The 25,023-nt window shown below is 36.0% G+C and overlaps 1 protein-coding gene across 3 annotated transcripts in view; it reads left to right on the forward strand.

Moving 5' to 3' along the window:
• Window positions 1-302: 302 nt before the first annotated feature.
• NAB1 (NGFI-A binding protein 1) overlaps window positions 303-25,023 on the forward strand; it is a 35,142-nt gene continuing 10,421 nt past the window's right edge. For 2 of the 3 annotated variants that reach the window (XM_065880625.1, XM_065880626.1), the window contains exons 1-3: window positions 308-1,126; window positions 12,601-12,734; window positions 15,151-15,202. In XM_065880625.1, coding sequence (XP_065736697.1) covers window positions 308-1,126; window positions 12,601-12,734; window positions 15,151-15,202 — 1,005 coding nt within the window. Of the gene's footprint in view, window positions 1,127-12,600; window positions 12,735-15,150; window positions 15,203-25,023 lie in introns of all 3 variants that reach the window. The other variant, XM_065880624.1, reaches the window with a different exon arrangement.

The raw sequence follows: 25,023 nt of genomic DNA on the forward strand, positions 1-25,023 counted from the left end.
TGCTTAGCTATTTGTGAGATCTCAGGCAAATTACTTATCTTCTTTGAGCCTTTATAATTTTTTCTTTAAAATGGAAACTATTACTGAATATTGACCATTAAGGTTGATAGGAGAGTAAAATAAGATAACTTAGGCATAGAGAGAATGCTTCCTTAACAGTCAGTTGCTATGCAAATGCTGCTTGTTTTTTATTCTTCCCATACTGAACTCTTAAATCCTATAGTGTCTAACAAATAGGCTTAAGAAGTTTGGAGCAAGTGTGATGAGTATTTCCTCTTCTTTTTGCAGGTTAAGCCCATCCACAGTAATGGCCGCGGCCCTACCCAGGACCCTGGGGGAGTTGCAGCTGTACAGAATATTACAAAAAGCCAATCTGCTTTCTTATTTTGATGCCTTTATCCAACAAGGTGGTGATGATGTCCAGCAACTCTGTGAAGCTGGAGAAGAGGAATTCTTGGAAATCATGGCACTCGTGGGCATGGCTAGCAAGCCCCTTCACGTTAGGAGGCTACAGAAGGCTTTGAGAGACTGGGTTACAAACCCTGGCCTTTTCAATCAGCCGCTGACATCCCTGCCTGTCAGTAGCATACCCATCTATAAATTACCAGAGGGATCACCAACCTGGCTGGGAATATCCTGCAGCAGTTATGAAAGGAACAGCAATGCCCGGGAACCTCATTTAAAAATCCCCAAGTGTGCTGCCACCACCTGTGTGCAGAGCTTGGGACAGGGGAAATCAGACGTGGTGGGGAGCTTAGCGCTGCAGAGTATCAGTGAGTCCCGACTCTGGCAAGGCCACCATGCCACTGAGAGTGAGCACAGCCTCTCCCCAGCTGACCTTGGCTCTCCAGCTTCCCCAAAAGAAAGTAGCGAGGCGCTGGATGCTGCTGCCGCGCTCTCTGTAGCGGAGTGTGTGGAACGAATGGCCCCCACGCTGCCGAAAAGTGACTTAAACGAAGTGAAAGAGCTGCTAAAAACCAACAAGAAGTTGGCCAAAATGATTGGTCACATCTTTGAGATGAGTGATGATGATCCACACAAAGAGGAGGAAATTCGAAAATATAGTGCAATATATGGCAGATTTGACTCCAAGAGAAAGGATGGGAAACACCTCACGCTTCATGAGGTAAAAAGCCCACATTTTTCTTTGTGCATATGTGGTGTGTTGTGTCTCTTAGAGATTAATTTGGTAATAGTTTGCAGCTAAGGAGATACATTACCTGAAAGCAGTATTAAAGACATTTAGGTTTAGCAAAATGTAACTCTTTAGTGAAAATAGACCATATCTATTGTGTGTGTTAGGGTATTTTTGTGTTGAATTCAAACATGTTGAGCTTTGGAACTACAGTGTAGGGTGACTTTTAGAAAAATATCAGAATTTAAGCAGTGAGAGCATAAAGTCTTTGCATGTACAAGTACAAGGCAGTTTGTCTTTTAATTAAGAAATAAAATGAGATTTTAAGTAGAACAAAAATCATTTTTGTAGACTTTTTTTAGAAAAAAAATTTGTAAACAATAACCACAACTTAAAAGTGATTTTCAGCTAGCATAGAAAACAAAATTATTTTAGATGAATGTTAGAAGAATTATTATAGCTTTGAATATTGTTTTGGTTTGACATTTGGCATTAAAAATTCTCATTTTATTTTTGTAGCACTCTATCCAGAAATACTTTGCTTAAGCAGAAGAATGCATATACGTATGTGTCTTTCTCATTTACTCCCTTTTTCTTGTCTATCTGGCCAACACATCATATTTAAGACTCAAGCATCTTTAAGACCTTAAGACTCAAGCATAAGCTTAAGTCTTTTTTGATATGTTTTCCCCCAAGTGACCTTTCCTTTCCATTTTTATCCCTGTATAATATACACTTCTGTCACAGTAATTTCAGCACTTTATTGTACTTATATATATACTGGTCTATCCCTCACAGTATACTTTGGGATTCTTCAAGGCAGAGATAATGTCTCATTCATTTTTATATTCTCAGAATCTAATGTACCCAATAAATGCTTGAAAAATAAATGCATTTCAAAAGTTAAAAAACGATTTCATAGCTAAAATTTATAGCCATTTATCCGCTAGAAGAAAGAGAAACTCTCCTTGAAAAAAATGTTCAGTTGAATGCAGTATTTCACGTTAGAAACATTAGATCTTCCCCCCCAGACTTATACTTTAACACAAAAAAATATTATATATTTATTGAAAGAGTATTCAATCATTACAAAAGGATGTGAAGTAATTGAATCTGTAAACATTCAGATTCTTTTCTTTACCTATACAAATGTGGGATCATATTTTGTACACTCTTCCTCCAAATGCTTTTTTTTAAACTTAACAATATACTCAAAGTACAGTGTACTATTAGATATATTTTTTTAAGTGATTACATATAGAGCTACCTTATTCATTTATGGGTTATATTTCACAATATGAATGTGCTGTTATTTATCTTAACCATTCACTTTTTGATGTCACTTAAGTTGTTTCCATTTTTAAAATTTTATATATGGTAGGATGTGAACATTACACATATATATCTTTACAGACTTGTGCATGTTTTCCTATAGAATAGAGTCCCAACATGTAAAATTATGGGATCAAAGAATAAGTAGATTTAATATTTTAGTAGATACTGCTAAATTGCCTTCTAAAAAAGCTGCAGCAGTTTACATTTTCACTATCGTTGTATGCAAGTGTCCATTTTTCCACTCTTGCATTTATCATTTTTAATCTTCCTCAGTCTAAGAGATGAAAAACTTATCATTGCTCAAATTAACTTTCCTTAGTGAGTATGAGTATCTTTTCTTATGTTTAACAGACATACAATTTTATATTCATATCCTTTGTTTTAATGTTGGAGTTGTTTGGTTGTTTTGTCTAACCTTTAAAATATTGGTAAGAACATTTTATATTTTAAGGATATTAACCTTTGTCTTATATTGTAAACATTTTCCCAGATTATCATTTGTCCTTTGACCTTTCAGACTGGTTGCCATGTGGAAGTTTAATTTTATATAGTAATATTCATTGATCTTGTCCTGTGTGATTTCATTTGTCTAATTCTCTATTCCTTCACCAGTATAGAGTTAGATTAATTACTGTAGCTAAATAATGTATTTTAATATATGGAAAGGCAAGTGCCCCTTCTATAGTACTGTTCTGCAGCCTCTGTTTTTTTAGGTAATCTTACACATTTCTCCTTCCAAATGAAATTTTTAATGCATTTGTCGAATTTCCCCAAAATTTCTGTTGGTGTTTTGATTAGAAATGCCTTAAAGGTATAGATTAATTTGGGAAAAAATGATATATTTACAATAATGAAAACTCCCGTACAGTAATATAGTATATGTGTTTACTTAGATCTTTTATATTCCTCAGTAATTTCTTAATTCATAGGTTTTGCACATTTCTTGTTAGGTCAAATACTGTGTATTATATATGTATATTAAATGTCTGTATCATAAACATACATTGATTTTGCATATATATACAAGTATATAAGATATAAAAGTGTATAATCGTAAATGAAATTTTTTCCTGCTTTTTAAAATTATTATCACTGGCCGATTTTTGTATATTAATCTTGTCTTCAGCAATTTCACCATCTGATATTTTAAAATAAATTATTTTAGGGCTTCCCTGGTGGCGCAGTGGTTGAGAGTCCGCCTGCCGATGCAGGGGACACGGGTTCGTGCCCCGGTCCGGGAAGATCCCACATGCCGCGGAGCGGCTGGGCCCATGAGCCATGGCCACTGAGCCTGCGCGTCCGGAGCCTGTGCTCCGCAACGGGAGAGGCCACAACAGTGAGAGGCCCGCGTACCGCAAGAAACAAAAACAAAAAAAAAACACAAAATAAATTATTTTAGATATGAATGGATACTGGTGCTTAATATCAGAAGTGGTTAGCAAAATTAGTCACGGGATTCTGTGATTTGATCTATTTTGGGCATATCCTTTTGTAATTGTTACATATTGTTGCCATATAATAATGGACTCACAAGAACTTGTGAGTAGATCTAGAAAATACAGGTAGCATTATAATTTGGATACACTTTGACACTTTCATTACCTATGAACCAATAGAGAAATCTACAAGGTCGTCAGTAATAGGAAACAAAGGGCAAAACATATTGGCGGTTTTAGGTTCATGCTATAATCCAGTTTTCATATAATTTTTAAAACAGAGCAGATGAAACACAGTCAAGGGCCTGTCTTTTTATTAAAGCAAAAGTATGTTAAAGAGATGACTAATAAAGCCTATCAACCTCACTTAAAAAATCCCAACGTACTTTAAAAAAATCCAAAGTGAATTATTTCACACTTTGCTTTTGCTAAGGGGCCCTTTGCTTTTTTGGATAAATAGGCACAGGTGGTATTTACGTAATGAGACCATTGTGGGTTTCCCAAAATAAGGGAACAGTCAAAATGAATGCCAGCGGCTGAGATGTGGGGTTGGGGGTTTTGGAAAGTGTGGCTTGTGAAGCTTAACTTAGACCACTTATTATTTGTAACTCAAGTATGTGAGTCTGGTCTAATAATATAGTTTAGGATAGAAGTTTATGAATCAGGACACTTGCTTCAAACTAGTAACCATTCAAGAGTTTGGTGGAAATCACAAAATCCTGAGGGAATTAAAAGAAAGAAGGTACTGTCAAGTGTACCTTTTAGGTACACTTGTGATAATTTCACATTTTTTCATTTGACTGTTTACAGTGAGAGAAAGATTTTTGAGTTTTTCCAAATTCCTAAGATTAAAGAATATTACTAATTTGTCCTCAGTTTCTAAATAAGGAAATATGTGACTTATTCTTAATTCACTTTTGGTAGTATTTCTGAGAGTTTTCTTCATATAAACACTGAACACTCACTCTCTTTCAAGACATATAAGTAGGTCACGAGCAGATGAAAATCAGGAAGTTACCTATACCTGAAAAAATTTTTTCAACTCACAAGCATATAAAATTCTTATTCTTTTTTTTTTTTTTTTTGCGGTACGCGGGCCTCTCACTGTTGTGGCCTCTCCCGTTGCGGAGCACAGGCTCCGGACGCGCAGGCTCCGCGGCCATGGCTCACGGGCCCAGCCGCTCCACGACATGTGGGATCTTCCTGGACCAGGGCACGAACCCGCGTCCCCTGCATCGTCAGGCGGACTCTCAACCACTGTGCCACCAGGGAAGCCCTCTTATTCTTATATGCATTTTTATACTTGTTCCAAGTATACATTGTAAATATATAATTCTTTACATTTTACAGTAAAGAATTGTAGAATGAATCATCGTTATACACACTGTTTTTAAGCTAGAGAATCAGTGATGGTCTTAGGACATGGCTAGGTATGGCCTGGCCACAGGAGTCAGACCATGAAGATGGTGTGAGGGGCTGAGGCCTAGTTACTGGTGTGGGACGGGTGCTAAGAGACAAACCCAGAAGCAGTACTAGAAGGAAGTCCAGGCAGGCAGAGTTCCGTCTGTCCAAAGGTGTGTTGGCAGAGTATTTGGTAAACTAGTTAAGCAGTATGCATCAAATCTTAAAGAAATGAATGGATAAAGAGAGAGAAACTGAAAGTTGAGAATAGCAAGGCCGTGGAGAATGTAGGGGCTTGTAATATTCAGAAATAAAAGCACATAGAGAAGTCGGCATTATATCAATAGAATATTTGTCAGCAGATAGCAACATCCAGCTGAAGAGCTCTGGAAATCAAAGATAGGAAGGGGAAGAAGAGGAGAATGTGGAGTTACTGGGTAAGTTGTAGACCTAGTGGAAATGCTACAGGAACTGGAGTGCTAAGCAGGTGACTAACATAAGGACCTAGGCCCACAGAATACATGGTGATGCCAAGTTTAGGTCAGTTACCACTGTAGTGTTGAGAAGGCAAGGCTGAGTGTTTCAGAGAAGCCCAACAGTCTTAGTTCTGAGAGAGGGGGATGCCAAATCCGGGAACCTCTTAGACCTGAACATATTACTAGTGAGTTATGATGCTGAATTCCGAACTCTCAGCTTGAGTGGATCAATTTCAACGTCTAATACTTGAAAAGAAATGTTGGACATTCCCTTTTGATCATTTAAAAAAGTGGATTATAGGACTATTAGGGTAGTCTTCTTGAGTCACTTTTGATAAGTCACATTTTTCTGAGAATTTGTCCATTTCATCTAAGTTTTCAAACATATTGGCATAAAGTCGTTTATCGTTTTTAAGACCTAATATTGTTTGTACATTTGTCTCTTTTTCCCTGATCAATCTTGCCAGAGGTTTGTCAACTATATTAATCTTTTCAGGGATCTGCAAACTAGAGCCTGTGAGCAAAATCTAGCCCACCTCCGGATTTTGCACATAAACTTTTATTGGAATACAGCCATGCCTATTTGTTTATGTATTATCTATGGCTACTTTTGAGCTATGATGTAGCATTGGGTAGTTGTAACACAGACTGGCCTATAAAGCCTAAAATATTTACTGTCTGACCTTTTACAGAAAAGTTTTCCAGCTTCTTTTTGAGGAAGCACTTTTGGCTTAATTGATATTTTTAGTTGTGCTGTGTTTGTGTTTACATCTACTTTCTTACAGTTTATTTTATTGTTCTAACTTATATTTCGTCCTGAGTTCATTAATGTTCAGCTGTTCTTCTTTCCTCATGTAAGGAGTGAAGGCCATAAATTCTCACTATGTATTGAATTAGCATTATTCCCAAAGTTTTGATATGTGGTTATTTTATTATTTTTTAATTCTGATTACTTCTCTTTTTATTTATGACTTCTTTTCTTTTTTTTTTTTTTTTTTTTTTGCGGTACGCGGGCCTCTCACAGCTGTGGTCTCTCCCGTTGCGGAGCACAGGCTCCGGACATGCAGGCTCAGCAGCCATGGCTCACGGGCCTAGCCGCTCCGCGGCATGTGGGATCTTCCTGGATCGGGGCACAAACCCGTGTCCCCTGCATCGGCAGGCGGACTCTCAACCACTGCGCCACCAGGGAAGCCCTATGACTTCTTTTCTAATCCATGAGTTATTAAGAAGTTTTTTTCATTTCCTAATATGAGGAGGTTTTTCCTTTATTCTTTTTCCCAGTGATTTCTAACTGAATTACATTGTGGTCAGAGAACATGGTTTGTATGATGCCAGCCCTTTAAAATTTGTTGAGATATGAGTTATGGCCCAGTATGTGGTCAGTGTTTTTAATGTGCTTCTGCAGTTGTTGGTAGAGTGTTCTGTATATGTCTGTTTTAACAAGCTTATTAACTCTGTTTTTCAAACCTTCTATAGACTGTTTTTTGTTTTTTTTTTTTGTCTGCTTGCTCTATCAGTAGCTAAGAGTTGTGTGTTAAAATCACCTACTCTGATTGTGGAGTTGTCTATTTCTCTATGTATTATGCAGCAACCTTATTAATCTTTAATAATGCATTTAGTTTTAAAAAACTTTTGTTTGATATTAATATAAGTACATATGCTTTCTTCTTGTTAGTAATTTCTTGTTACTTATTTTTTCCATCCTTTTAGTCTTTCTGAATCCATGTTTTAGATACATCTCTTGTAAATACCAATAATTGGATTTTTAAAAAATTCTCTTACATTCCTTGTCTTTTAACTGCAACATTTGGTCCATTTACATTTATTATAATGACTGATGTTTTGAATTTATTTCCTTTATTTTATTTTGTATTTCTTCCCTTCCTCCTCTTTATATCTCAGATTTACCATCTGGAATTAGTGTCCTTTAGCCTGAAGTGCATTATGTAGAATTTTCTTAATGAAGGCCTACTGATAGCAAACTCTGTCCTTCCTCACCCCATTGGAAAATATCTTTATTTTGCCCTCATTCTTAATTGCTACTTATTCTGGGTATCAAATTCTATATTGTCAGTTATTTTCTGTTAGTAATTGAAGATATCATTTCCTTGGCCTTCAGCTTTCATTGTTGTGTTTAGAAGCCAGTGGTTATCTGACTATTGTCTGCTTTTGAAATCTTCTGTTTTACCGTGCCCCAATTTCTTCTCTCCTTCTGACTTCTCAATTTTTCTTAGTCATTTTTACTATATTACTCTTTAGTCATATTTTCAACTCCTTTTATTTCTTTAAATGAAATCTTTGAGGGTCTGTTTCTGCTGTCTGTTGTTTCTGCTGGTTTTTACTTTTGGTTCCTTGTTTCTTTGGATGTTTTATGATTTCTGTCTATGAACTCATATTTCTTGGAACTGTGGAAATGTTTTGAGGCCTAGAAAGAAAATGGATTCTCCTAGAGGCTGTTTTTGCTTCTACCAGGCACCTGTACTCTGCACATAACAACTCTGGGACCCTATGAAAATTAATTCTCAGGCTGTTTAGTGTGAATTAGGGCTGAAAATCCATGTGAAGAGCTGATTTGGGGTTATGAAATCTCAGGAGAGTATCTTCTGTTCTCTCCCATTTAGTAACAAGGTTAAAGACAGGTAATTCTCCTTGCATTCTCCTGTGGGGTATGGGTATATTTCTAATTCTGTCTTGCATCAGGCTGTAGTACTTTCGTATTGTTTTTCGTAGACTCCTCAGCCTCACCTTTGATGGATACTCGGCTTTTCCTGTTATTCTCTTCCCACACTCACCAGCCCAATGAGGGTGTAAAGATTGAAGTTCATCTGGTTTAGCAACTGTCCTCAACTTACTCCTTTGAGATACTGTCTTCATTCATTTTGGCCTGAATCGTTCTTACTGTCTTGCTGGCTTATTGATGCATTTAAGATATTTTTTCCTTCTATTTTAGCCAACATTTTTCCTGTGAGAAATGTGAGAGGGGCTGGTCACGGTACCTAGCCCTCCCTGTGCTAGAAATGAAAGTCTTGATTGCCTTTAGAGCCTCCCTATCACACATCCCTATCACACAGCATTCATGTAGTATTTTTATGCTAACACTTACTTGAAACTTAATTGAAAGTCACAATCATTTGATTGTTAAAGATTATAACTACCAGTAGAGAAAGTTTTAAAATCTAGTTAAAAATAATAGAAAGCTAACTTTAAGAAATCTTTTACATGAAGATATGAATGGAATGTTGGTATTTTTAGCCATGAAAGGAGGAAGTGGAGGAAGTAAGTAAACCAATGAGGGAGAATATCTTATTTTATACTTTTAACAAAATTAGAAACTTAAAACTTTTAAAAAGCTAGCTTGGTGCTGCAGTGGATGATTACTGGTTTTGGAGTATTTGTATCATTTTTCTATTTAAAATATATCATAATAGTTATTGATTTAATTATTAGCAACTGGGAGCATGAAATCGAGAAGACACAGAAAATACATTTTTGAGGGGAAAGCTTGATGAATCAGCTTCATGTTACAACTTGGGGTGAGCTATAATTATTTCTCCAGCCTCAGTTTTTCTACCAGAAGGCTCTCTGAGGGCCTGGAGAGTTCAGTATAGTTTTTCGGTCTGTTGGAGCCTGAATTCAGTAACAAAGATTGTGTTATGTTTTTTTTTCTTGGTTTCTGGTAGGATGATGGAAGGAATCCTAGAATATTGTTTTATTTTCTGCAGTTTTGAATGAGCTGGTACCTCTGAATGTTGTCAATTAAAATATCTTACTGACAATCAGAATTTCTCCATACTAATTTAGATTTATGAGTACAAAAGAGAAACAGCTACATAAAAAGCAACTTGAGAAGGATCTTTCAAGGTCATTGTAGCTACTGCTAAGCTGAAATTGAAGTAAATTTATTTAGGAGATTATTCTTTGAAGTATGTTTTACTTTTAACTCCTGTAACATTGTGCCTGTCAAAAGCACTTAGGGAAGAAATTGATCTACTGAGGATTCTTTAGGAGGAGGGGAGAAAGCTGAAAATAAATTCCTCCTATTATGTTTTTATATTCAGTTATGGGTTTAAAATAAGAAGCCTGGGCTTATTGTAACCTTGCTGCCAGTAGCCACATTACAAGCATATTGGTGATATTGCAGGTTTGGTTCTAAAGCGCCACACTAAAGTGAGACACACAAATTTATTTTGGTTTCCCAGTGCATATAAAAGTTATATTTACACTGTACTATAGTGTATTGTGTGCAGCAGCATTATGTCTAAAAAAAATGTACATACCTTAATTAAAAAATACTTTATTGCTAAAAAATGCTAACCATCATCTGATAACACAGGGTTGCCACAGACCTTCAATTTGTAAAAAAGTAGTATCTGCAAAGTGCAATAAAGCGAAGCACAATAAAATGAGGTATGCCTGTATTTGAGAATAAGCCAGTGTAACCTACAGTTGGAAATCTGGGGAGGAGGATATTAGATACCTATATCATACCATATACTGCATACCATAACACATTCTAGATGGAGTAAATATGTGGAAAAAAATAAAACCATTAGACTAAATTATAGGAGAACATTTATATGTATTAGGGTAAGAAGGGAGCTTCTGTGCATAGCACTCAAGACAAAACTATAGGGCTAATGACAAACTATGAAAAAATAAAAAAACAAAACCACTACATATGAAGAGTTAATGCTCTTCATACATAACGAATTCCTTAAGTCCCTAAGAAACAAAATAGTGCAATAGAAGAAACAGGCAGCTACCATGAGCAAGCAGATTTTAAAATAAGTCAAAAACATAAAAATTTCAGTGTTACAGCCAAAGAAATGCAAATAATAACCAAAAGTCATTGAAAATACATCAGATTGGTAAAGCTTTTAGATAACAGCCAGTGTTGGTCAAGATTCTGGGAAATGAACTCTTCATATAATTGTTGGTAGCATTAAGATTTGAAACAATTTTTTTGGAGAGTAATTTGATGAAATATGTAAATCTCTTAAAATTTAGTATATTCTGTGACCAAGAAGTTTCTTTGTACTAATTTATTCCAAGTAAATAACTGAATATGTGTGTAAAGATGCACAAAGAATGCTCTTTGCAGCTTTCTTTGTAGTACATGAAAAATGAGGGTAATATCCAGAGTGAGGTTGATTTAAATAATATATTGCTATTTTCTACAATGTAATATTATATGTCTAGGTAGTAAAAATTACATTGTACAGGATATTTAAATTCATTCATCAATCAGTGTTTATTAAGCTTACTAACCATGCCAGATACTGATGTAAACAAGCCAAGTCTCTGCCTTAATATATGAAAAAGTAAAAAATGCAGCATACCTAAGTGAAGGAAAGGAAGTTACACATCTACATTCACATGTATATATGTACACAGAGAAATATTGGAATAATATGCATTAAAATATTAATAGTCATTCTGGATGGAAGGACTGCATGCTGCATTCATTTTCTTTTGCTTCTCTGTATTTTCAAAAATTTTAAATAAGAAAAACTGTGAATAAAGTGGGATAACTGGGTAGGGAGAAAGGTAAATGCCTGATTCTTTGTCAAAGGAAAACGAGAACTAATACTAACAACAACTTTGTGCCAGCTGTCTTCTCACTTACTTCTTGTCACAGTCCTTGGAGGTAGTGATATTATCCCATTTTGCCTCTGAGAAAATTGAGGCTCTGAGAAGTTTTTACATGTCCAAAATCACACAGCTGGTAAGTGATGGAGCAAGACTCATCCTAGGTCTCTCTGCCATCACATCCCATCAGTTTGCCGTCAATCATGCCTGGAATGTTTCTTGCTTTTTAAAAAAGCCTGATATACCTCTTGGCAGTTCCTTACTTACATCTATTTAAGTTGACAAATTATGTGAAAAACATTTTGTAGTCTAATAAACAAATTATAGATTTTCAGTTTAGGATAACCTTTGATATTTTAAATTTTAGTACAGGTGTTTGGTCAACTAGCAACTCTATATTGGCAATATTTAGCACTTAGATGAAAGAGTTGAATTAGATGAATCTTAGAGATTTAGTGACTCCAAGACCTTGATTTTCCATTATAACCCTCATTTGTGATAATGCTATCTTTTACTGATTTTATAAATACTTAACTAAAATCGTTTTTTATTTCTTCCTAAGAATTTTCATGTCAGTTCACCTTAAAAAAAAATATCTGGGGCTTCCCTGGTGGCGCAGTGGTTGAGAGTCCGCCTGCCGATGCAGGGGACATGGGTTCGTGCCCCGGTCTGGGAAGATCCCACATGCCGCGGAGCGGCTGGGCCCGTGAGCCATGGCCGCAGAGCCTGTGCATCCGGAGCCTGTGCTCCACAAGGAGAGAGGCCACAACAGTGAGAGGCCTGTGTACCGCAAAAAAAAAAAAAAAAAAAAAAAAAATCTGTAAGACCATGTATACTCACTTGTAGTTAAGGAAATATTATCAGCATATCATAAAATCATATCCCTTGGTTTCTCATAAGCAAAATAAGATGCAGAACATTTTTTAACTTTTTATTTTGCTTATTTTCTATAAACTCTCCTACTTAAACAAAAATAAATAAAGCATATAAATAAATAAAACCAAGATGACTATTTTGATTAGTTCAAGTTCTGAGAGATGTAGATAACTTGATTTGCTTCTGAAATTAGGCAGTATAGGACTAATTAGGAGTAAAGGCTAACCTGATTTTCATAAATTATGATTTCATTATATAATGATGTGACTTCTTATATTCTTAAGTGAAACATTTTCTGTATTGATGAAATAAAAATGTTTATAATTTTTAAAACTTTGTTTTGAACATGCAGCTCACTGTTAATGAAGCGGCTGCTCAGCTTTGTGTGAAGGATAACGCTCTACTGACAAGAAGAGATGAACTTTTTGCCCTGGCTAGGCAGATTTCTCGAGAAGTCACCTATAAATATACTTACAGAACCACCAAGTAAGTGTTTAACTAATTGGCAGTATTTTTGCATTGTTTGTTAGAAGTAGAGCTTGAAACACCATCCATTGATAGAATATAAGCATATCTGAAAAAGTTGAAGTGTGATTATAGTTCTATAAGATTAAACAGTGAAGTGACTTTTCAAAACATTATTGCTGAAGTGGTTTTCATTGATTTGTTTAATCCTCTTTTATTGTCTTTTGAAAGATAGTTCCCTAGGACTATAGCATTGGTTTGGTGTGGTTGTCGACATTCTTCTCTCACACAGATGCTTTCTTTGGTTTTGAGTGTGATGATGGGATTTAGTTAGTCATCATTTATAGACCTATTTGTATACCCTACCAACTACATGAACTTGTTGAACTCTCTGTGGAAGCAACGTGTTTCCTTTTGCAAGGTGTCTGCAATCTATGAGATTAGCTGAATAGATAAAAAGACTCCACTGCCCAGTATTTAAAGGACAATTGGAAAATACTAGGTTACTAGCAAGGGCAATATGGAACATGTGTTTGAAATAAAAAACCCCATGTTGAAAAGCAGTGGTGATTTTAAAATTTAATGTAAACATACCTTATTATTCTTCATCTTATCCTCACTTGAAGCCTAAGCATTGTCTGTAGATAGCAGACCATTTTGATTTTGTTCACTTATTCCACATGGACCCTGATTTCCAGTGCACCATCGGTTGTGCTTGCCACTGCTTCTTGGAGGAGATGCATTAGTGTGACTGAGTGTGTGTTAAAAAAAAAAAAAAAAAAAAACACATCCCGAGCACCCTTTCCAGCTCTAATAAATCACATTTTCTGGGGATGGAGCCTTAGAGTCCAAACATTCACAAGCATCTCCTATGATTCTTGTGTATATTCAAGTTTGAAAGCCACCGATACAGGCACTTGCTGTCATCACCATTATTTTCCCCAGCTCACAGCAGCTTTGCTGTCTGTCCTATCTCAAGAGCCCATATACTTACAAACTGGGAACAAGTAAAATTATGCAAAATAAATGAACAGGATAAGAATACACAGCAATATTATAGGATTATTTACAAGATTCTTTTTGAGTTGAGTGATCAAGAGCTGATTTTTATGACTTTGTTTTCTTCACTGTATTATACAATATTTTCTTTCTGACTGCTTTACTTAAATAATTTTCTTTAATCAAAGTACTACGTGTACATGATTTATGAAGTCACATAGTACACAAGGCTTATCACGAAACTCAGCGGTTCCCCTGCTCCATCCCCCTTCTTTCTGAATACTGCGACCCAGAGGCGACTGCTTTCAACAACTTTTAGTTATTTTTTGTAGTGTTTATTTACATTTATATGTTTTTAAAGTTAAATCATTTTAAAATACACAAGACTTTTACATTATTTATAAGCCAAAACTATGTATAAAGCTAATGCAAAAAAGTTGCACTCTCATTTCTGTCTCTTTTTACTCTGTTCCTCTTCTCATTGTAGGTAGTTTTTATTAATTTCTTTTTCATCCTTCTAGTGTTTGTTTATGCACATGTAAATAAATATAAATATGTTTTCTCACTTATACCTTTTTTTGAAAAAACAGTAAGTAGTATGTGTCTATATTATTCTGTATTTTGCTTTTAGTTTAACGTGTCTTGGAGATCTTGCTATATTAGTACATATACATCTTCCTCATTATTTTATACAGCTGCATGATACTGCCTTGTGTGGATATACCATGATTCATTTAACTAGTCCCCTGTTGATGGATACTTGAGTTGTTTCTAGTCTTTTGCCGTTATAAGTAATACCACAGTAAATAACATCATACATATCATGTTTTGTTGATTCTGAGGTGTATTTTTCCACATTTTAACATCTTTCAAGTTGAGGTATAACTTAAAATTTATGACTTGCCATCGTTTAATTGGCAGTTATATTTCATGTATATGTAGGTGCTTCTGTGGGAGAGATTCCCAGCAGAGGGATCCCTAGGTCCAGGGAAAATGCATTTATAGTTCTGATAGACAAAATGCATTTTAATCTCATGTAGCCTTAAGCATTTGTCTTAAATGGCCATTTTTTTCCCATTTTATCCTAAATTATACTGATCCATGAAGGGTGTCATGGAATACAGTCCTCCTTGATTTTTTTCCTTTTTCATTATGTGGTACTCATTAATACTTATTGAGTACTTTCTGTGTGAGGCATTCTTAGGTAGTGTGCAATAATTTTAAAATGTGTAATATAACTGTGTCTGCCTATTTCCCCAACGTTAATTTAGAAATGATAAAAAGTCTCTTTTTCACTATTTTAATGTTCATTATGAAGTCTTATTTCTGGTGGCAGGGCTCCAGGGTTATATGTTTTGGTGGAAGCTTATAGATTGAGGTGCCTTTAGAAAAAATTTGTTACCTTCTCAAGTTTTTCTCTCTCCCCCATTCCCCTCAGATCAAAATGTGGAGAAAGAGATGAATTATCCCCGAAGAGAATTAAAGTGGAGGTATGATTATGTATTATATTTTCTTATGCTAATAATGTTTGCTTACTAGTTCAAACTAAAAAAAAAGAATGGTCCCATCAACTAGTGAGAAAATGTGAATTGTAGAATCTTAAACATTATATAGAATTTGGTTGCTTTGAAGTATCTATAGTAATTTGAGCTAAGATACTCAGAAAGTTCTTAGAAGGAAACGACAATGATAAGCTTGATGTCCAGTCAGTTTATCAAAGGTTGATTTGTAAATAGATGTTTCTTACAGATTTAAAACTCTTTACTGGTTAATCTATTCCTTTTATAATTTTATTTACATCATTAGTCATCTTATCAAATAGACTGAGAGGAGCTAAGGTTTAACTTCTTTATATTAAATATCTGAGAGAAGTGACAATTTAGTAGCTGCAAGTTATGGGGACTTTACTGTAATTAAAAGCCTCTTTTAGGGGATCATGGTTGAGGCAGTCCTTCTGATTTCAGACCTGCGAGTCGTAAGGTGAGTTGAGCAAGAAAAATGTGTTTTTCTTAGGGCTCTCAGAACTGGTTTCAGAATGACTGCTCTTTAATTTGGATTGAATACTTTTTTAAAGGCCAGCCTGCAACAGAGCAGAAATTTGAAGGCAGGAAACTCCTTCCTTTTTTTCTTGGGCGGGGGATAGCGGTCGGTGCTCTTAGCCATTCATTATTTAATTTCAAGTTAAAGAAAAGAAGCTATGTTTAACTACCCTAAATTTCCATCATCAAATTATTCTTACTAGTAATTTGTTAGTAGCATCTGTTTGTATGTAATAATCTTTCATTTATACCAAAGCCAGAGTTAATCTTTTAAAAACATAAATCCCTTTTCTTGCTTCAGTCTTTCCAGTGGCTTTCTACTGTGCCTAGAATAAAATCTACGCTTTTTCCTGAGGCATCTAAGACCCTGTATGATCTGACTCTGGCTTGCATCTCTAAACTCATCTGCTACCACACTTCCCCCATTCTTACTGCGTCCCAGCTCCACTGACTGACTTTCTGTTCCTGGAACACGTCAAACTCATTTGCGCCTCAGCCCTCTCTGTTTGTTCCTCCGCTGTAGATCTTTCTGTAGATCTTCACATGGCTTCAGCTCATAGCAGAGAGTTTTCTCTGACTTCCCTGCTTCCCTTTCTAAAGAGGCACTGTTACCCCAACATCACATTAAGGCTCTTTGTCCTGGCTTGTTTTGTTTTCATAGCACTTACCAGTTTCTGAAACTATTATATATTTATTTTTAATTTATTATTGGTCTGCCCCATTAGATGACAGCAGAGCTCTTATCTTCTATCCACTGCTTTTACTTAGTTTATAATAGTGCCTTGCACTTAATAGAACTTAATAAAATCTGTTAGGTGAAATGATGAATGGCCATGGGTAAACATCTTTGACTTCTGAAAGCTTTAGCCCCAAGCAGTGGTTCTCAAAGAAGAGAAAAATGTTGTCCAAAACGAGCACCTTTTTAAAAATTGTGCTTATATTTGTAATCTATCTCACTGTTAGCTCTGGAATAATGTTTAAGATGGGTTAGCTTCAGATACCACTCAGAAAATTTATTGAAATGATCTAAGGCCATTGAAAAAGCTAACTAGTGAAATAGTTTTCTCCTGTTGCATCTCAAGATAATAAGTAAGAGAGTATCCCTGTGGATTTAGCTGTTAGTGACTCTACCACTGAAAGGGAAATTGGATAAACAAAGAAACTGCTAAAAGGCATGTGCCATTGGAGGATTTAGAGGAAAGAAGGTACAAAACCTACCCGATGTCCAGTAAAGGCAGGCAGCTACTAGGTTAGAAATTAGGTCCGCCTCTTTCTCACCATTGGCTCTCCATGTCATCATGACTCAAGCTGTTCTCACATTTAAGCCCTGGTTTGTCTAGCTTCAGAGGTCACTAGTGAACATTGAAGTTTGAAATCATGAATCTCATGGACTCTTGGAGCTATAGTGTTTTCTTGTTAGGCTGTGTTGATAAGTCTTTCTGACCCTCTCAATGGCCCTGATCTGAAATGTAAACAAGTTGTTTTTTATATCCAGTTACAGTGTTGTGAGTTTCTTTTTAGGAGCTCACAGTGTTAGGTTATAGCATTAGATGTGACCCTTCTAGTCCTTTATATTCCACTAGAGATAATTGAATTATAGTTCTATATGATTAGTTTGTTACTTTAATAGACATCACAAAGCCATTTAAACAGTTGCAGATTTAGAATTAAGATAATCAGTGTTTCCTTTTTCTGTGGATAACAATTCTAACCTTTCCTAAATAGACAAGTGACTAATCAACCCCAGTTGTCTGTAAATGTTCTTATACTAAACTTGATTTTGTTTCCCAGAAATGAATAGCGACTTTAGCTTTGAATTTAGGACAGTAGTTTACTTTTGTTGGTTTGTTTTAATTTTGTCTTGTTTTTGCTTAGTTTTTTAAAAAATTTGTGTTTTGCAGAGCATCAATATCTGCAAAATGTGTGTGTTATACATGTGTGTATACCTACACATGTATATAGTGTATTGTGTAATCCTTTGCAAAATACACAATATTGGCATAAATGCTGTCTAAATTCCCTTGTGGTATACTCTAAGTCAAATTCGAGATACTGGAGCTGTTCATTTGGTTGTGGAAGCTGATACTGAGGTAGTTAGTATTGGTCGTATAGGGTTACTACTCCCCTAAGAAGATTTTTCACCAAGCGTTAGTGCTTTATTTATGTCTACCTTCTGTGTGTCTACTGGGGAGGAGGAGAATTTCTGGCATGAGGAGAGATTAGAGGAGGCTTTATTGAGGAGATACCATCTGAGCTGGGTTTTAAAAGAAGGATAGGATTTCAGAAGGTAGGGATGTGGGGTGGAGGGCGGAGGGGAGTTGCAAAGAAAGACTAGCATGGGCAAAGACACAGAGGTAAGAAAATACTCTGTGTGTTTAGAGAACAATGAGACCAGTTTGTCCAGAATATGTGGCTGACACAAAAGACAGTCATAAGTAAAACTACAAAGATTTTAGAATTCTTTGAACATACTGTTTGTCTTATTTGATTATTTGTTTTGTGATTCTTAGCTTATTAACTCTCTATTAAGAAAAAGTAATATAAAAATAAACTTAACCCATTGTAAAGCAGTATAAGATTCCTAATTACTAGGCTCAAATTAATGAGTCCTTTTTTCTCTTCCTTTTCATCTTTATTTTTCCAAAATCCTTAACAGCAACCAATGAGCATACATGCCAAGTTGCTAAGTTTTTTCAATCTTAAAAAGATCATTTTTAAGATCAGAGAACAAAAAGAAATGTCATGTCCAGTAGATGAAATAGAAATAACTCAAAAGAGACGTGTAAAGGAAAGAGAAACGTTTTCTTGTATGCCGTTTTCAGTGCATGAGTATACACTAAAAAAAATTAGTGCTTTGTTCAAGCTCAGTAGTTGTTTACTTATTGCTAAATGATGTATTTTCCTGATGTTTGTGAAGGGTTGGGTGGAATGAAATTTTAAAATCCTTGTCTTATTTTTCTCCTCTTATTATATAGTAGGTTGTTCCTGCCCTAAGGATAGTTAACTATTTATTTGATTGTCGTCGTTGTCGTTGTTTAATATCAGTATATATGTTGTGAAGTACTCAGGATAATCTCTTGTCCTGGAATAGTGCTCCTTCCTACAGGGCATGTAAGACATTAAAAGACATAGAGATTTTGAACTTTATAGTTCCTAGAATATATGAGATAGTCACAGAGGAAAAAGCCTGCTAACTTCGGGAGGCCTTATTAGGGTAGCCTGTCATTTGGAATGCAGCCTCTAAGGAAAGCCTCTTTAACCCTATATGTCGGTACGTGAGGTTTGGGAATATCCTACTGAGGCTAGATGAGTAGCTTGTCCACCTGGAATACAACCTTCTGTGTGAATCTGCTTTCAGCTGAACTGCAAATGGATTATGCTTATTCTTTTCTTTTTGATCAGAGGCCTCAAATCCAGCTCTGGGTCAGTTGTAGAGATAACTGTTTTGTTTTTTATTAAATAACTGTTTTTATTGAACCTGTTGTATGCCTGTCCCTGCTAGGCATTTGAAATTATCACAGACCTTGTCTACTCTATATGGAGGCTTTATGATTTCCATTTACAGCCAAGGAGAGACTCAGAAAGGGCTTGGTAACCTGCCCAACTTTCCACATTGCAGTGGCAGAGCCAGGGCTTCAAATCTAGGTCTGACTTCTAAACTTCAAAGCAATACCACTCTCCTGGGTGCTAATGAGCATTCACAAAGCATCTTAGGTGTGAAAAACGCTATCCAGATTATACCTTTCCTCCTGCTAGTATGGTAAGAAGGGCAAAGTGTGCACAGGATTGGTAGTCTTTGAAGAAGGGGGAAAGAATCACAGTTATTTTCTAATGCAAGGAAGTTTAACAATTATACTTTTTTTTTTTTTTTTTTTTTTGCGGTACGTGGGCCTCTCACTGTTGTGGCCTCTCCCATTGCGGAGCATGGGCTCCGGATGCGCAGGCTCAGCGGCCATGGCTCACGGGCCCAGCCGCTCTGCGGCATGTGGGATCTTCCTGGACCGGGGCACGAACCCATGTCCCCTGCATTGGCAGGCGGACTCTCAACCACTGCGCCACCAGGGAATCCCAACGATTATACATTTTGAGTAGAAAATTTAACAATATAAGTGACAAAATGTATTTAAATATAAGATATCACCATTTGACATACTTATTTTTTACAATGAAGCAAAACAGTTTGTTGGGAAGGTAAACAGTAAATCAAGAAAAATTAGTTTGACTTATTTATACTCTACCTGTGACAGGACATATTTAAGATGGCTTGACTACTAAAGGAGATGAAAAATCAAGAGCCAAAGTCCCTGGCTCTCTTGTCTTCCTCTCAGTTTTTTTAAAATTAGTTATAAGTGGATTCAGTTGATATTTTTTCTTTCTCATCAAGAACATCTCCTATGAATAAACCCTGTCATTGCCTCCAGTATAATAAGTATTAAAAGAGAGGAAGGATGTGTAAAACAACCAGTCTCAGCCCTGGCGATGGTAGCTGACTAAATGGACGGTTACTGTTCATTTCTCGTCTGTCAGTTTTCTTCGTTCACTGAAATTGCTGGAGACTAGATAAAGAGATGAGAGGTGACAGCATTCTTCATCCTGTGTGGGTTGGGAGTGCAAAGCAATCAGAGATAACTGGATGAAAGAAATGAAGTTTGTTAATAGAGACCAGAAAGTCAGAGAATCGGGGCTTGAAAACGAAAGACTTAGAGGAAACATCTGCTAGCAGTTCCAGTGGGTTGGGGGTGGCAGAGTGAGGAAGGGGGAGGGAAGAGGGTCAGAATACCCACCTACGCTGTTACTAAGCTTGTTGAAAAGAAAGCTGGTCTAATTTGATGTAGACTCTTCCCCTCTGGATCAGAAAAACAGAAGCATTACAATCTGCTATTCATATAGAAAGTGTGAGTAGAGAAAGGGAAAATGCACGTGTGAGGCCGAGAACATCTGTTGGAACAAGTTGTTTTAAAGATAGCTAAGCAGTGGTTTTAAAGCAACTTGATAGTGTTTGGTGGAAAGGATGAGGAGGAATGGGGGTGGAGACCAATGCGATGAGAGTAATTAGGTCATGAACAGCATCCCACCCTATATCTTTTATTTTCTCAGTGCTTAGACTCAGAGTCTCGTAAGGGAACACTGTGATTAATGGCAGCAGCCAAGAATATGACAAGAAGATAAATTGCTCATAGCATGGTACAGCTGGTTCCTGGGAAAAAAGCTTCAGAGACATATCAAAAGAGTCCTGTAGCAAACATAATGTGAAAGAGACCATTTTCTTGGGAATGTTCTCACGTTTATTTCTAAGTCATATATTTTGGGGTACAAACCTACTTTATATGTCATGAAGTGATAGCTACTTAGTCCAGTAGTCTTCCCATCCACGATGAACTGTCAAAGATTGAGAGAAAATCGGAATAGTAATGTTCCCAGTTGCAGAGAGACCACTGATCTGTGTTATTTCTTTCTTATTGCATGCTTGTATTTCTCTTTATTAATGATGGAGCAGTGTCCATTTTCTAAAAACTTTCGCATGTAGAGCTTGAAGTTCCCCCTTCCAGCTTTTCAATATTCTCATGGTTAATAATCCTAATAATGGTGCCACCATATATTTGTATAGCAGTGTATACTTTTTCAAGCTTTATTATTTTCATTACTTTATTTAATCCCCACAAATCTCCATTGGGCAGTTAAGCTGTGTTTTAATCTCCATTTAAAAACTGGGAACACTGGAAATAATGAGGTTAACTTTCTTGCCTGAGATTACACTTCTGGTTCCTAACATGAGAAGATTAGATCACTCCTTTCTCCTTCTGCAAGCTCCATCAAAGATAATATTGAGATATTCGAGCTCCTGGGGGTTCTGGCCTGGGCTCACTCCACTCAGGGCCTGATGGGCTGGAACTCTCCAGCCCTGACCTTACCCCAGGTTCCAGAGTCAGTGCATCTGCCTACCGGAGGTCTCACCAGCAGCAGATCAGACTCAATATGTCCCCAATGAAATTCATCAACTTTCTGCTCTCTCCTCAAACCTCCTGGTCTTGAATTTCTGATTCTAGTAAATGTTATCACCAAACTCCCAGTTGCCTAAGCCATATCTCAGGAATTCATGTATTTCTCTGTTGCATCTGCCATTGTGTGGGACTAGGCCACTAGTCTCTGTCTTCACTACAGCCCTCTAACCACCATCCTGGACCCCCCTCCCCCAGTACATTATCCCCATCTCATTCTGATTGGGTTTTCTAATGCAGATCTGATTAGTCTTTTCCCTAGACCTTCAAGGACTTCTGTTTGCATTTAGGATACAATCTAAAATTCTGAACATGACTTACAAGGCCTCATAGAATTTGGCCCTGGGTTTCCAGCTTCTCAGACCACTCCCTCTTAGTGTATTCCCTGTGTTACCTGTATTACCGTATGAAGTATTTTCCACTTTCTCAAGGGTATCTTGTTCTTTTTGCCTCTAGGCCTTTATATAAAGCTGCTCTCTTTCCCTAGAGACCTCTTTTCTTTCAAGTCTCAGCCAAGACATCATGCCCGCTGGGAAGCCTTCCCTGACACAGTGACTCCCCTGTGCTCTGGATCTCTTTGTCCATTTCCCTTTCTACACTGTATTTGTCAGGAAGGCAGGAGTCATTGTATCCCCATCACTGAGTTCAGAGGATAGAACCTGTTAGGCAAACAAGATTGAGTGAATAAACAAGTGTTTCTAGATTTCCATTGTTTTTTCACTAAAATAGTTCCCCACCAATATAGTCAATATTCTCTTGGTGGTTTTAGTGTTAAATGCCTAGCTCATTCTCTAAGATATCTATACTATGTAAATATTCTCTTGGTGATTTTAGTGTTAAATGCCTAGCTCATTCTCTAAGATATCTATACTACGTAAATATTTCTAAAATTTATCTTATTCCCCCTGTATCACAGAGATATAGTAATATCACAGCATGCTATTGTTTTACTCTGATTAAATCTGGTGGCTTTTTGGGTTAACTTAATAAGTATCAGTAACAAACATTTATTGGGTTAATTTCTGCATGCCACGCATTGTGGTGAGTGTTTTTCAAGAATTTTTTGCTTCTTTAAAATTGTTGTGAAGTTAGGTGGGTACTGTGGTTATCCACATTTTAAAAAATTTTCTTAAAGAATTTTTTTTATTTATTTAAAATTTTTTTATACAGTTTTTAAAGGTTGCTTTCTATTTAGAGTTATTATAAAATATTGGCTATATCCCTGTGTTTTACAATACATCCTTGAGTCTGTCTTATACCTGAGAGTTTGTAGCTTTACTCCCCACCCCTATATTATGCCCCCACCAACTGGTAACCACTAATTTGTTCTCTGTATCTATGAATCTGCTTCTTTTTTGTTATATTCACTAGTTTGTTATATTTTCTTAGATTCCACATATAAGTGATACACAGTATTTGTCTTTCTCTGTCTGACTTACTTAGCATAATGCTCTCTACATCCATCCATGCTGCTGCAAATGGCAAAATTTCATTCTTTTTTATCGCTGAGTAATATTCCATTGTATATATATATATATATATATATATATATATATATATATATATATATATATATACACCACATCTTCTTTATCCATTCATCTGTTGGTAGACACTTAGGTTGCTTCTATATCTTGGCAATTGTAAATAATGCTGTTATGAACATTGGGGTGCATGTATCTTTTTGAATTAGTGTTTTTGTTTCTTTCGAATATATAAGCAGGAGTGGAAGTGCTGGGTCATATGATAGTTCTATACTACAAAGCTGCAGTAATCAAAACAGTATGGTATTGGCACAAAAATAGACACACAGATCAATGGAATAGGATGGAGAGCCCAGAAATAAACCCACAGTTATGGCCAGTTAATTTACGAGAAAGGAGGCAAGACTATACAGTGGAGAAAGACAGTCTCTTCAGTAAGTGGTGCTGGGAAAACTGGACAACTACATGTAAAAGAATGAAATCAGAACATTCTCTAACACCATATACAACAGAAGCTCAAAATGGATTAAAGACCTAAATGTAAGACCGGATACTATAAATTCCTAGAAGAAAACACAGGCAGAACACTCCTTGACATAAATCACAGCAATATTTTTTTTGGATCTGTCTTCTAAAGTAAAGGAAATAAAAGAAATGCCTCTACTTACTGTTGTGAGTCTCATAAAGGTGGCAACTCAAGGATTTTGTGATTTTAGCATAGGCTTTGAAGCTAATCTCTGTAGCTGTAAAATGAGGGAAACCCAGGGTTGTTTGTGTGAGGATTAAATGAGACAATATAAGTAAATTACAGAACATAGTCAGGAACTGGTTCATTGTAGGCACCTGAAAAATGATAGCTCCTCTTACTGATGTTGTTTTCTAAATCTCCTACTAGCTTACTTCACTGAACTTCAGAACTTAAATTAAAGGAGAGCTTGTTAAAGATAAAGCTGGATTTTTAGGCCTAAGTAAATTCTTAGGAGAAAAATGGAATGACTAAGAAAAGTGAACTTTTCATTTAGATTTCAAGTATATATACTTGTATAAAATTCATTCTAGCTCAGTTAATGATTATATTCTATACATTCCTCTAAGCCCAGGGTCCTTGGTCTTGTAGGGGCCTAGAAAGGTGGCTATTTTTAATAATTTGAAAAGGCTGATTGTATAACCCACCATGGAGCTACATAAGACTATTTCAAGATGTTAAATTTATTTGTTCTTGATTCAAATTATTTTATTTCATGTCTTTGGACTTTAAAAAATGGGAACTTAATTATTATCTAGGAAATGAACTTTGGTAGATGAAGTATTTGAAAACATGAGATTTGCAGTGGAGAAATAATTTTTTGAAAAGACCCCAATGGGGAAAATCTTTGAACCAGTGTTTCATATTTCAAATAAGGTACATATTTTGTTATTATTACAACTTTTTCTGCTCTGTTATTATATAACAACTTCAGTTTTTCATTATTCACCCTTTGCCACAAATATACAGCTTTATCAAACAAGGAGAGAAACGTTTTGGAAGTTAATGACAATGTCTTTGAGGATTCCTTGAGTAGTTTTCAGTAAAGTTAGTAAAACCATGCTGTCATGATGTTTGTAGTTATAAATTTCATGTGGAGCACTAAACAGGCCAAAAAAAAACCTTGATAAAATTAGTAAACGTATTTGCATGTGTGTGTGTGTGTGTGGTATAAAATGGAAATAATTTAAGTTGCAGTGTTGTGCAGGAGTACAGTGCCCCAAGTACACTCTACTTAATATAAGAATATACTTAGGGGCTTCG

Source organism: Phocoena phocoena, chromosome 7 (assembly GCF_963924675.1).
Source record: "Phocoena phocoena chromosome 7, mPhoPho1.1, whole genome shotgun sequence".
Classification (NCBI taxonomy): domain Eukaryota; kingdom Metazoa; phylum Chordata; class Mammalia; order Artiodactyla; family Phocoenidae; genus Phocoena; species Phocoena phocoena.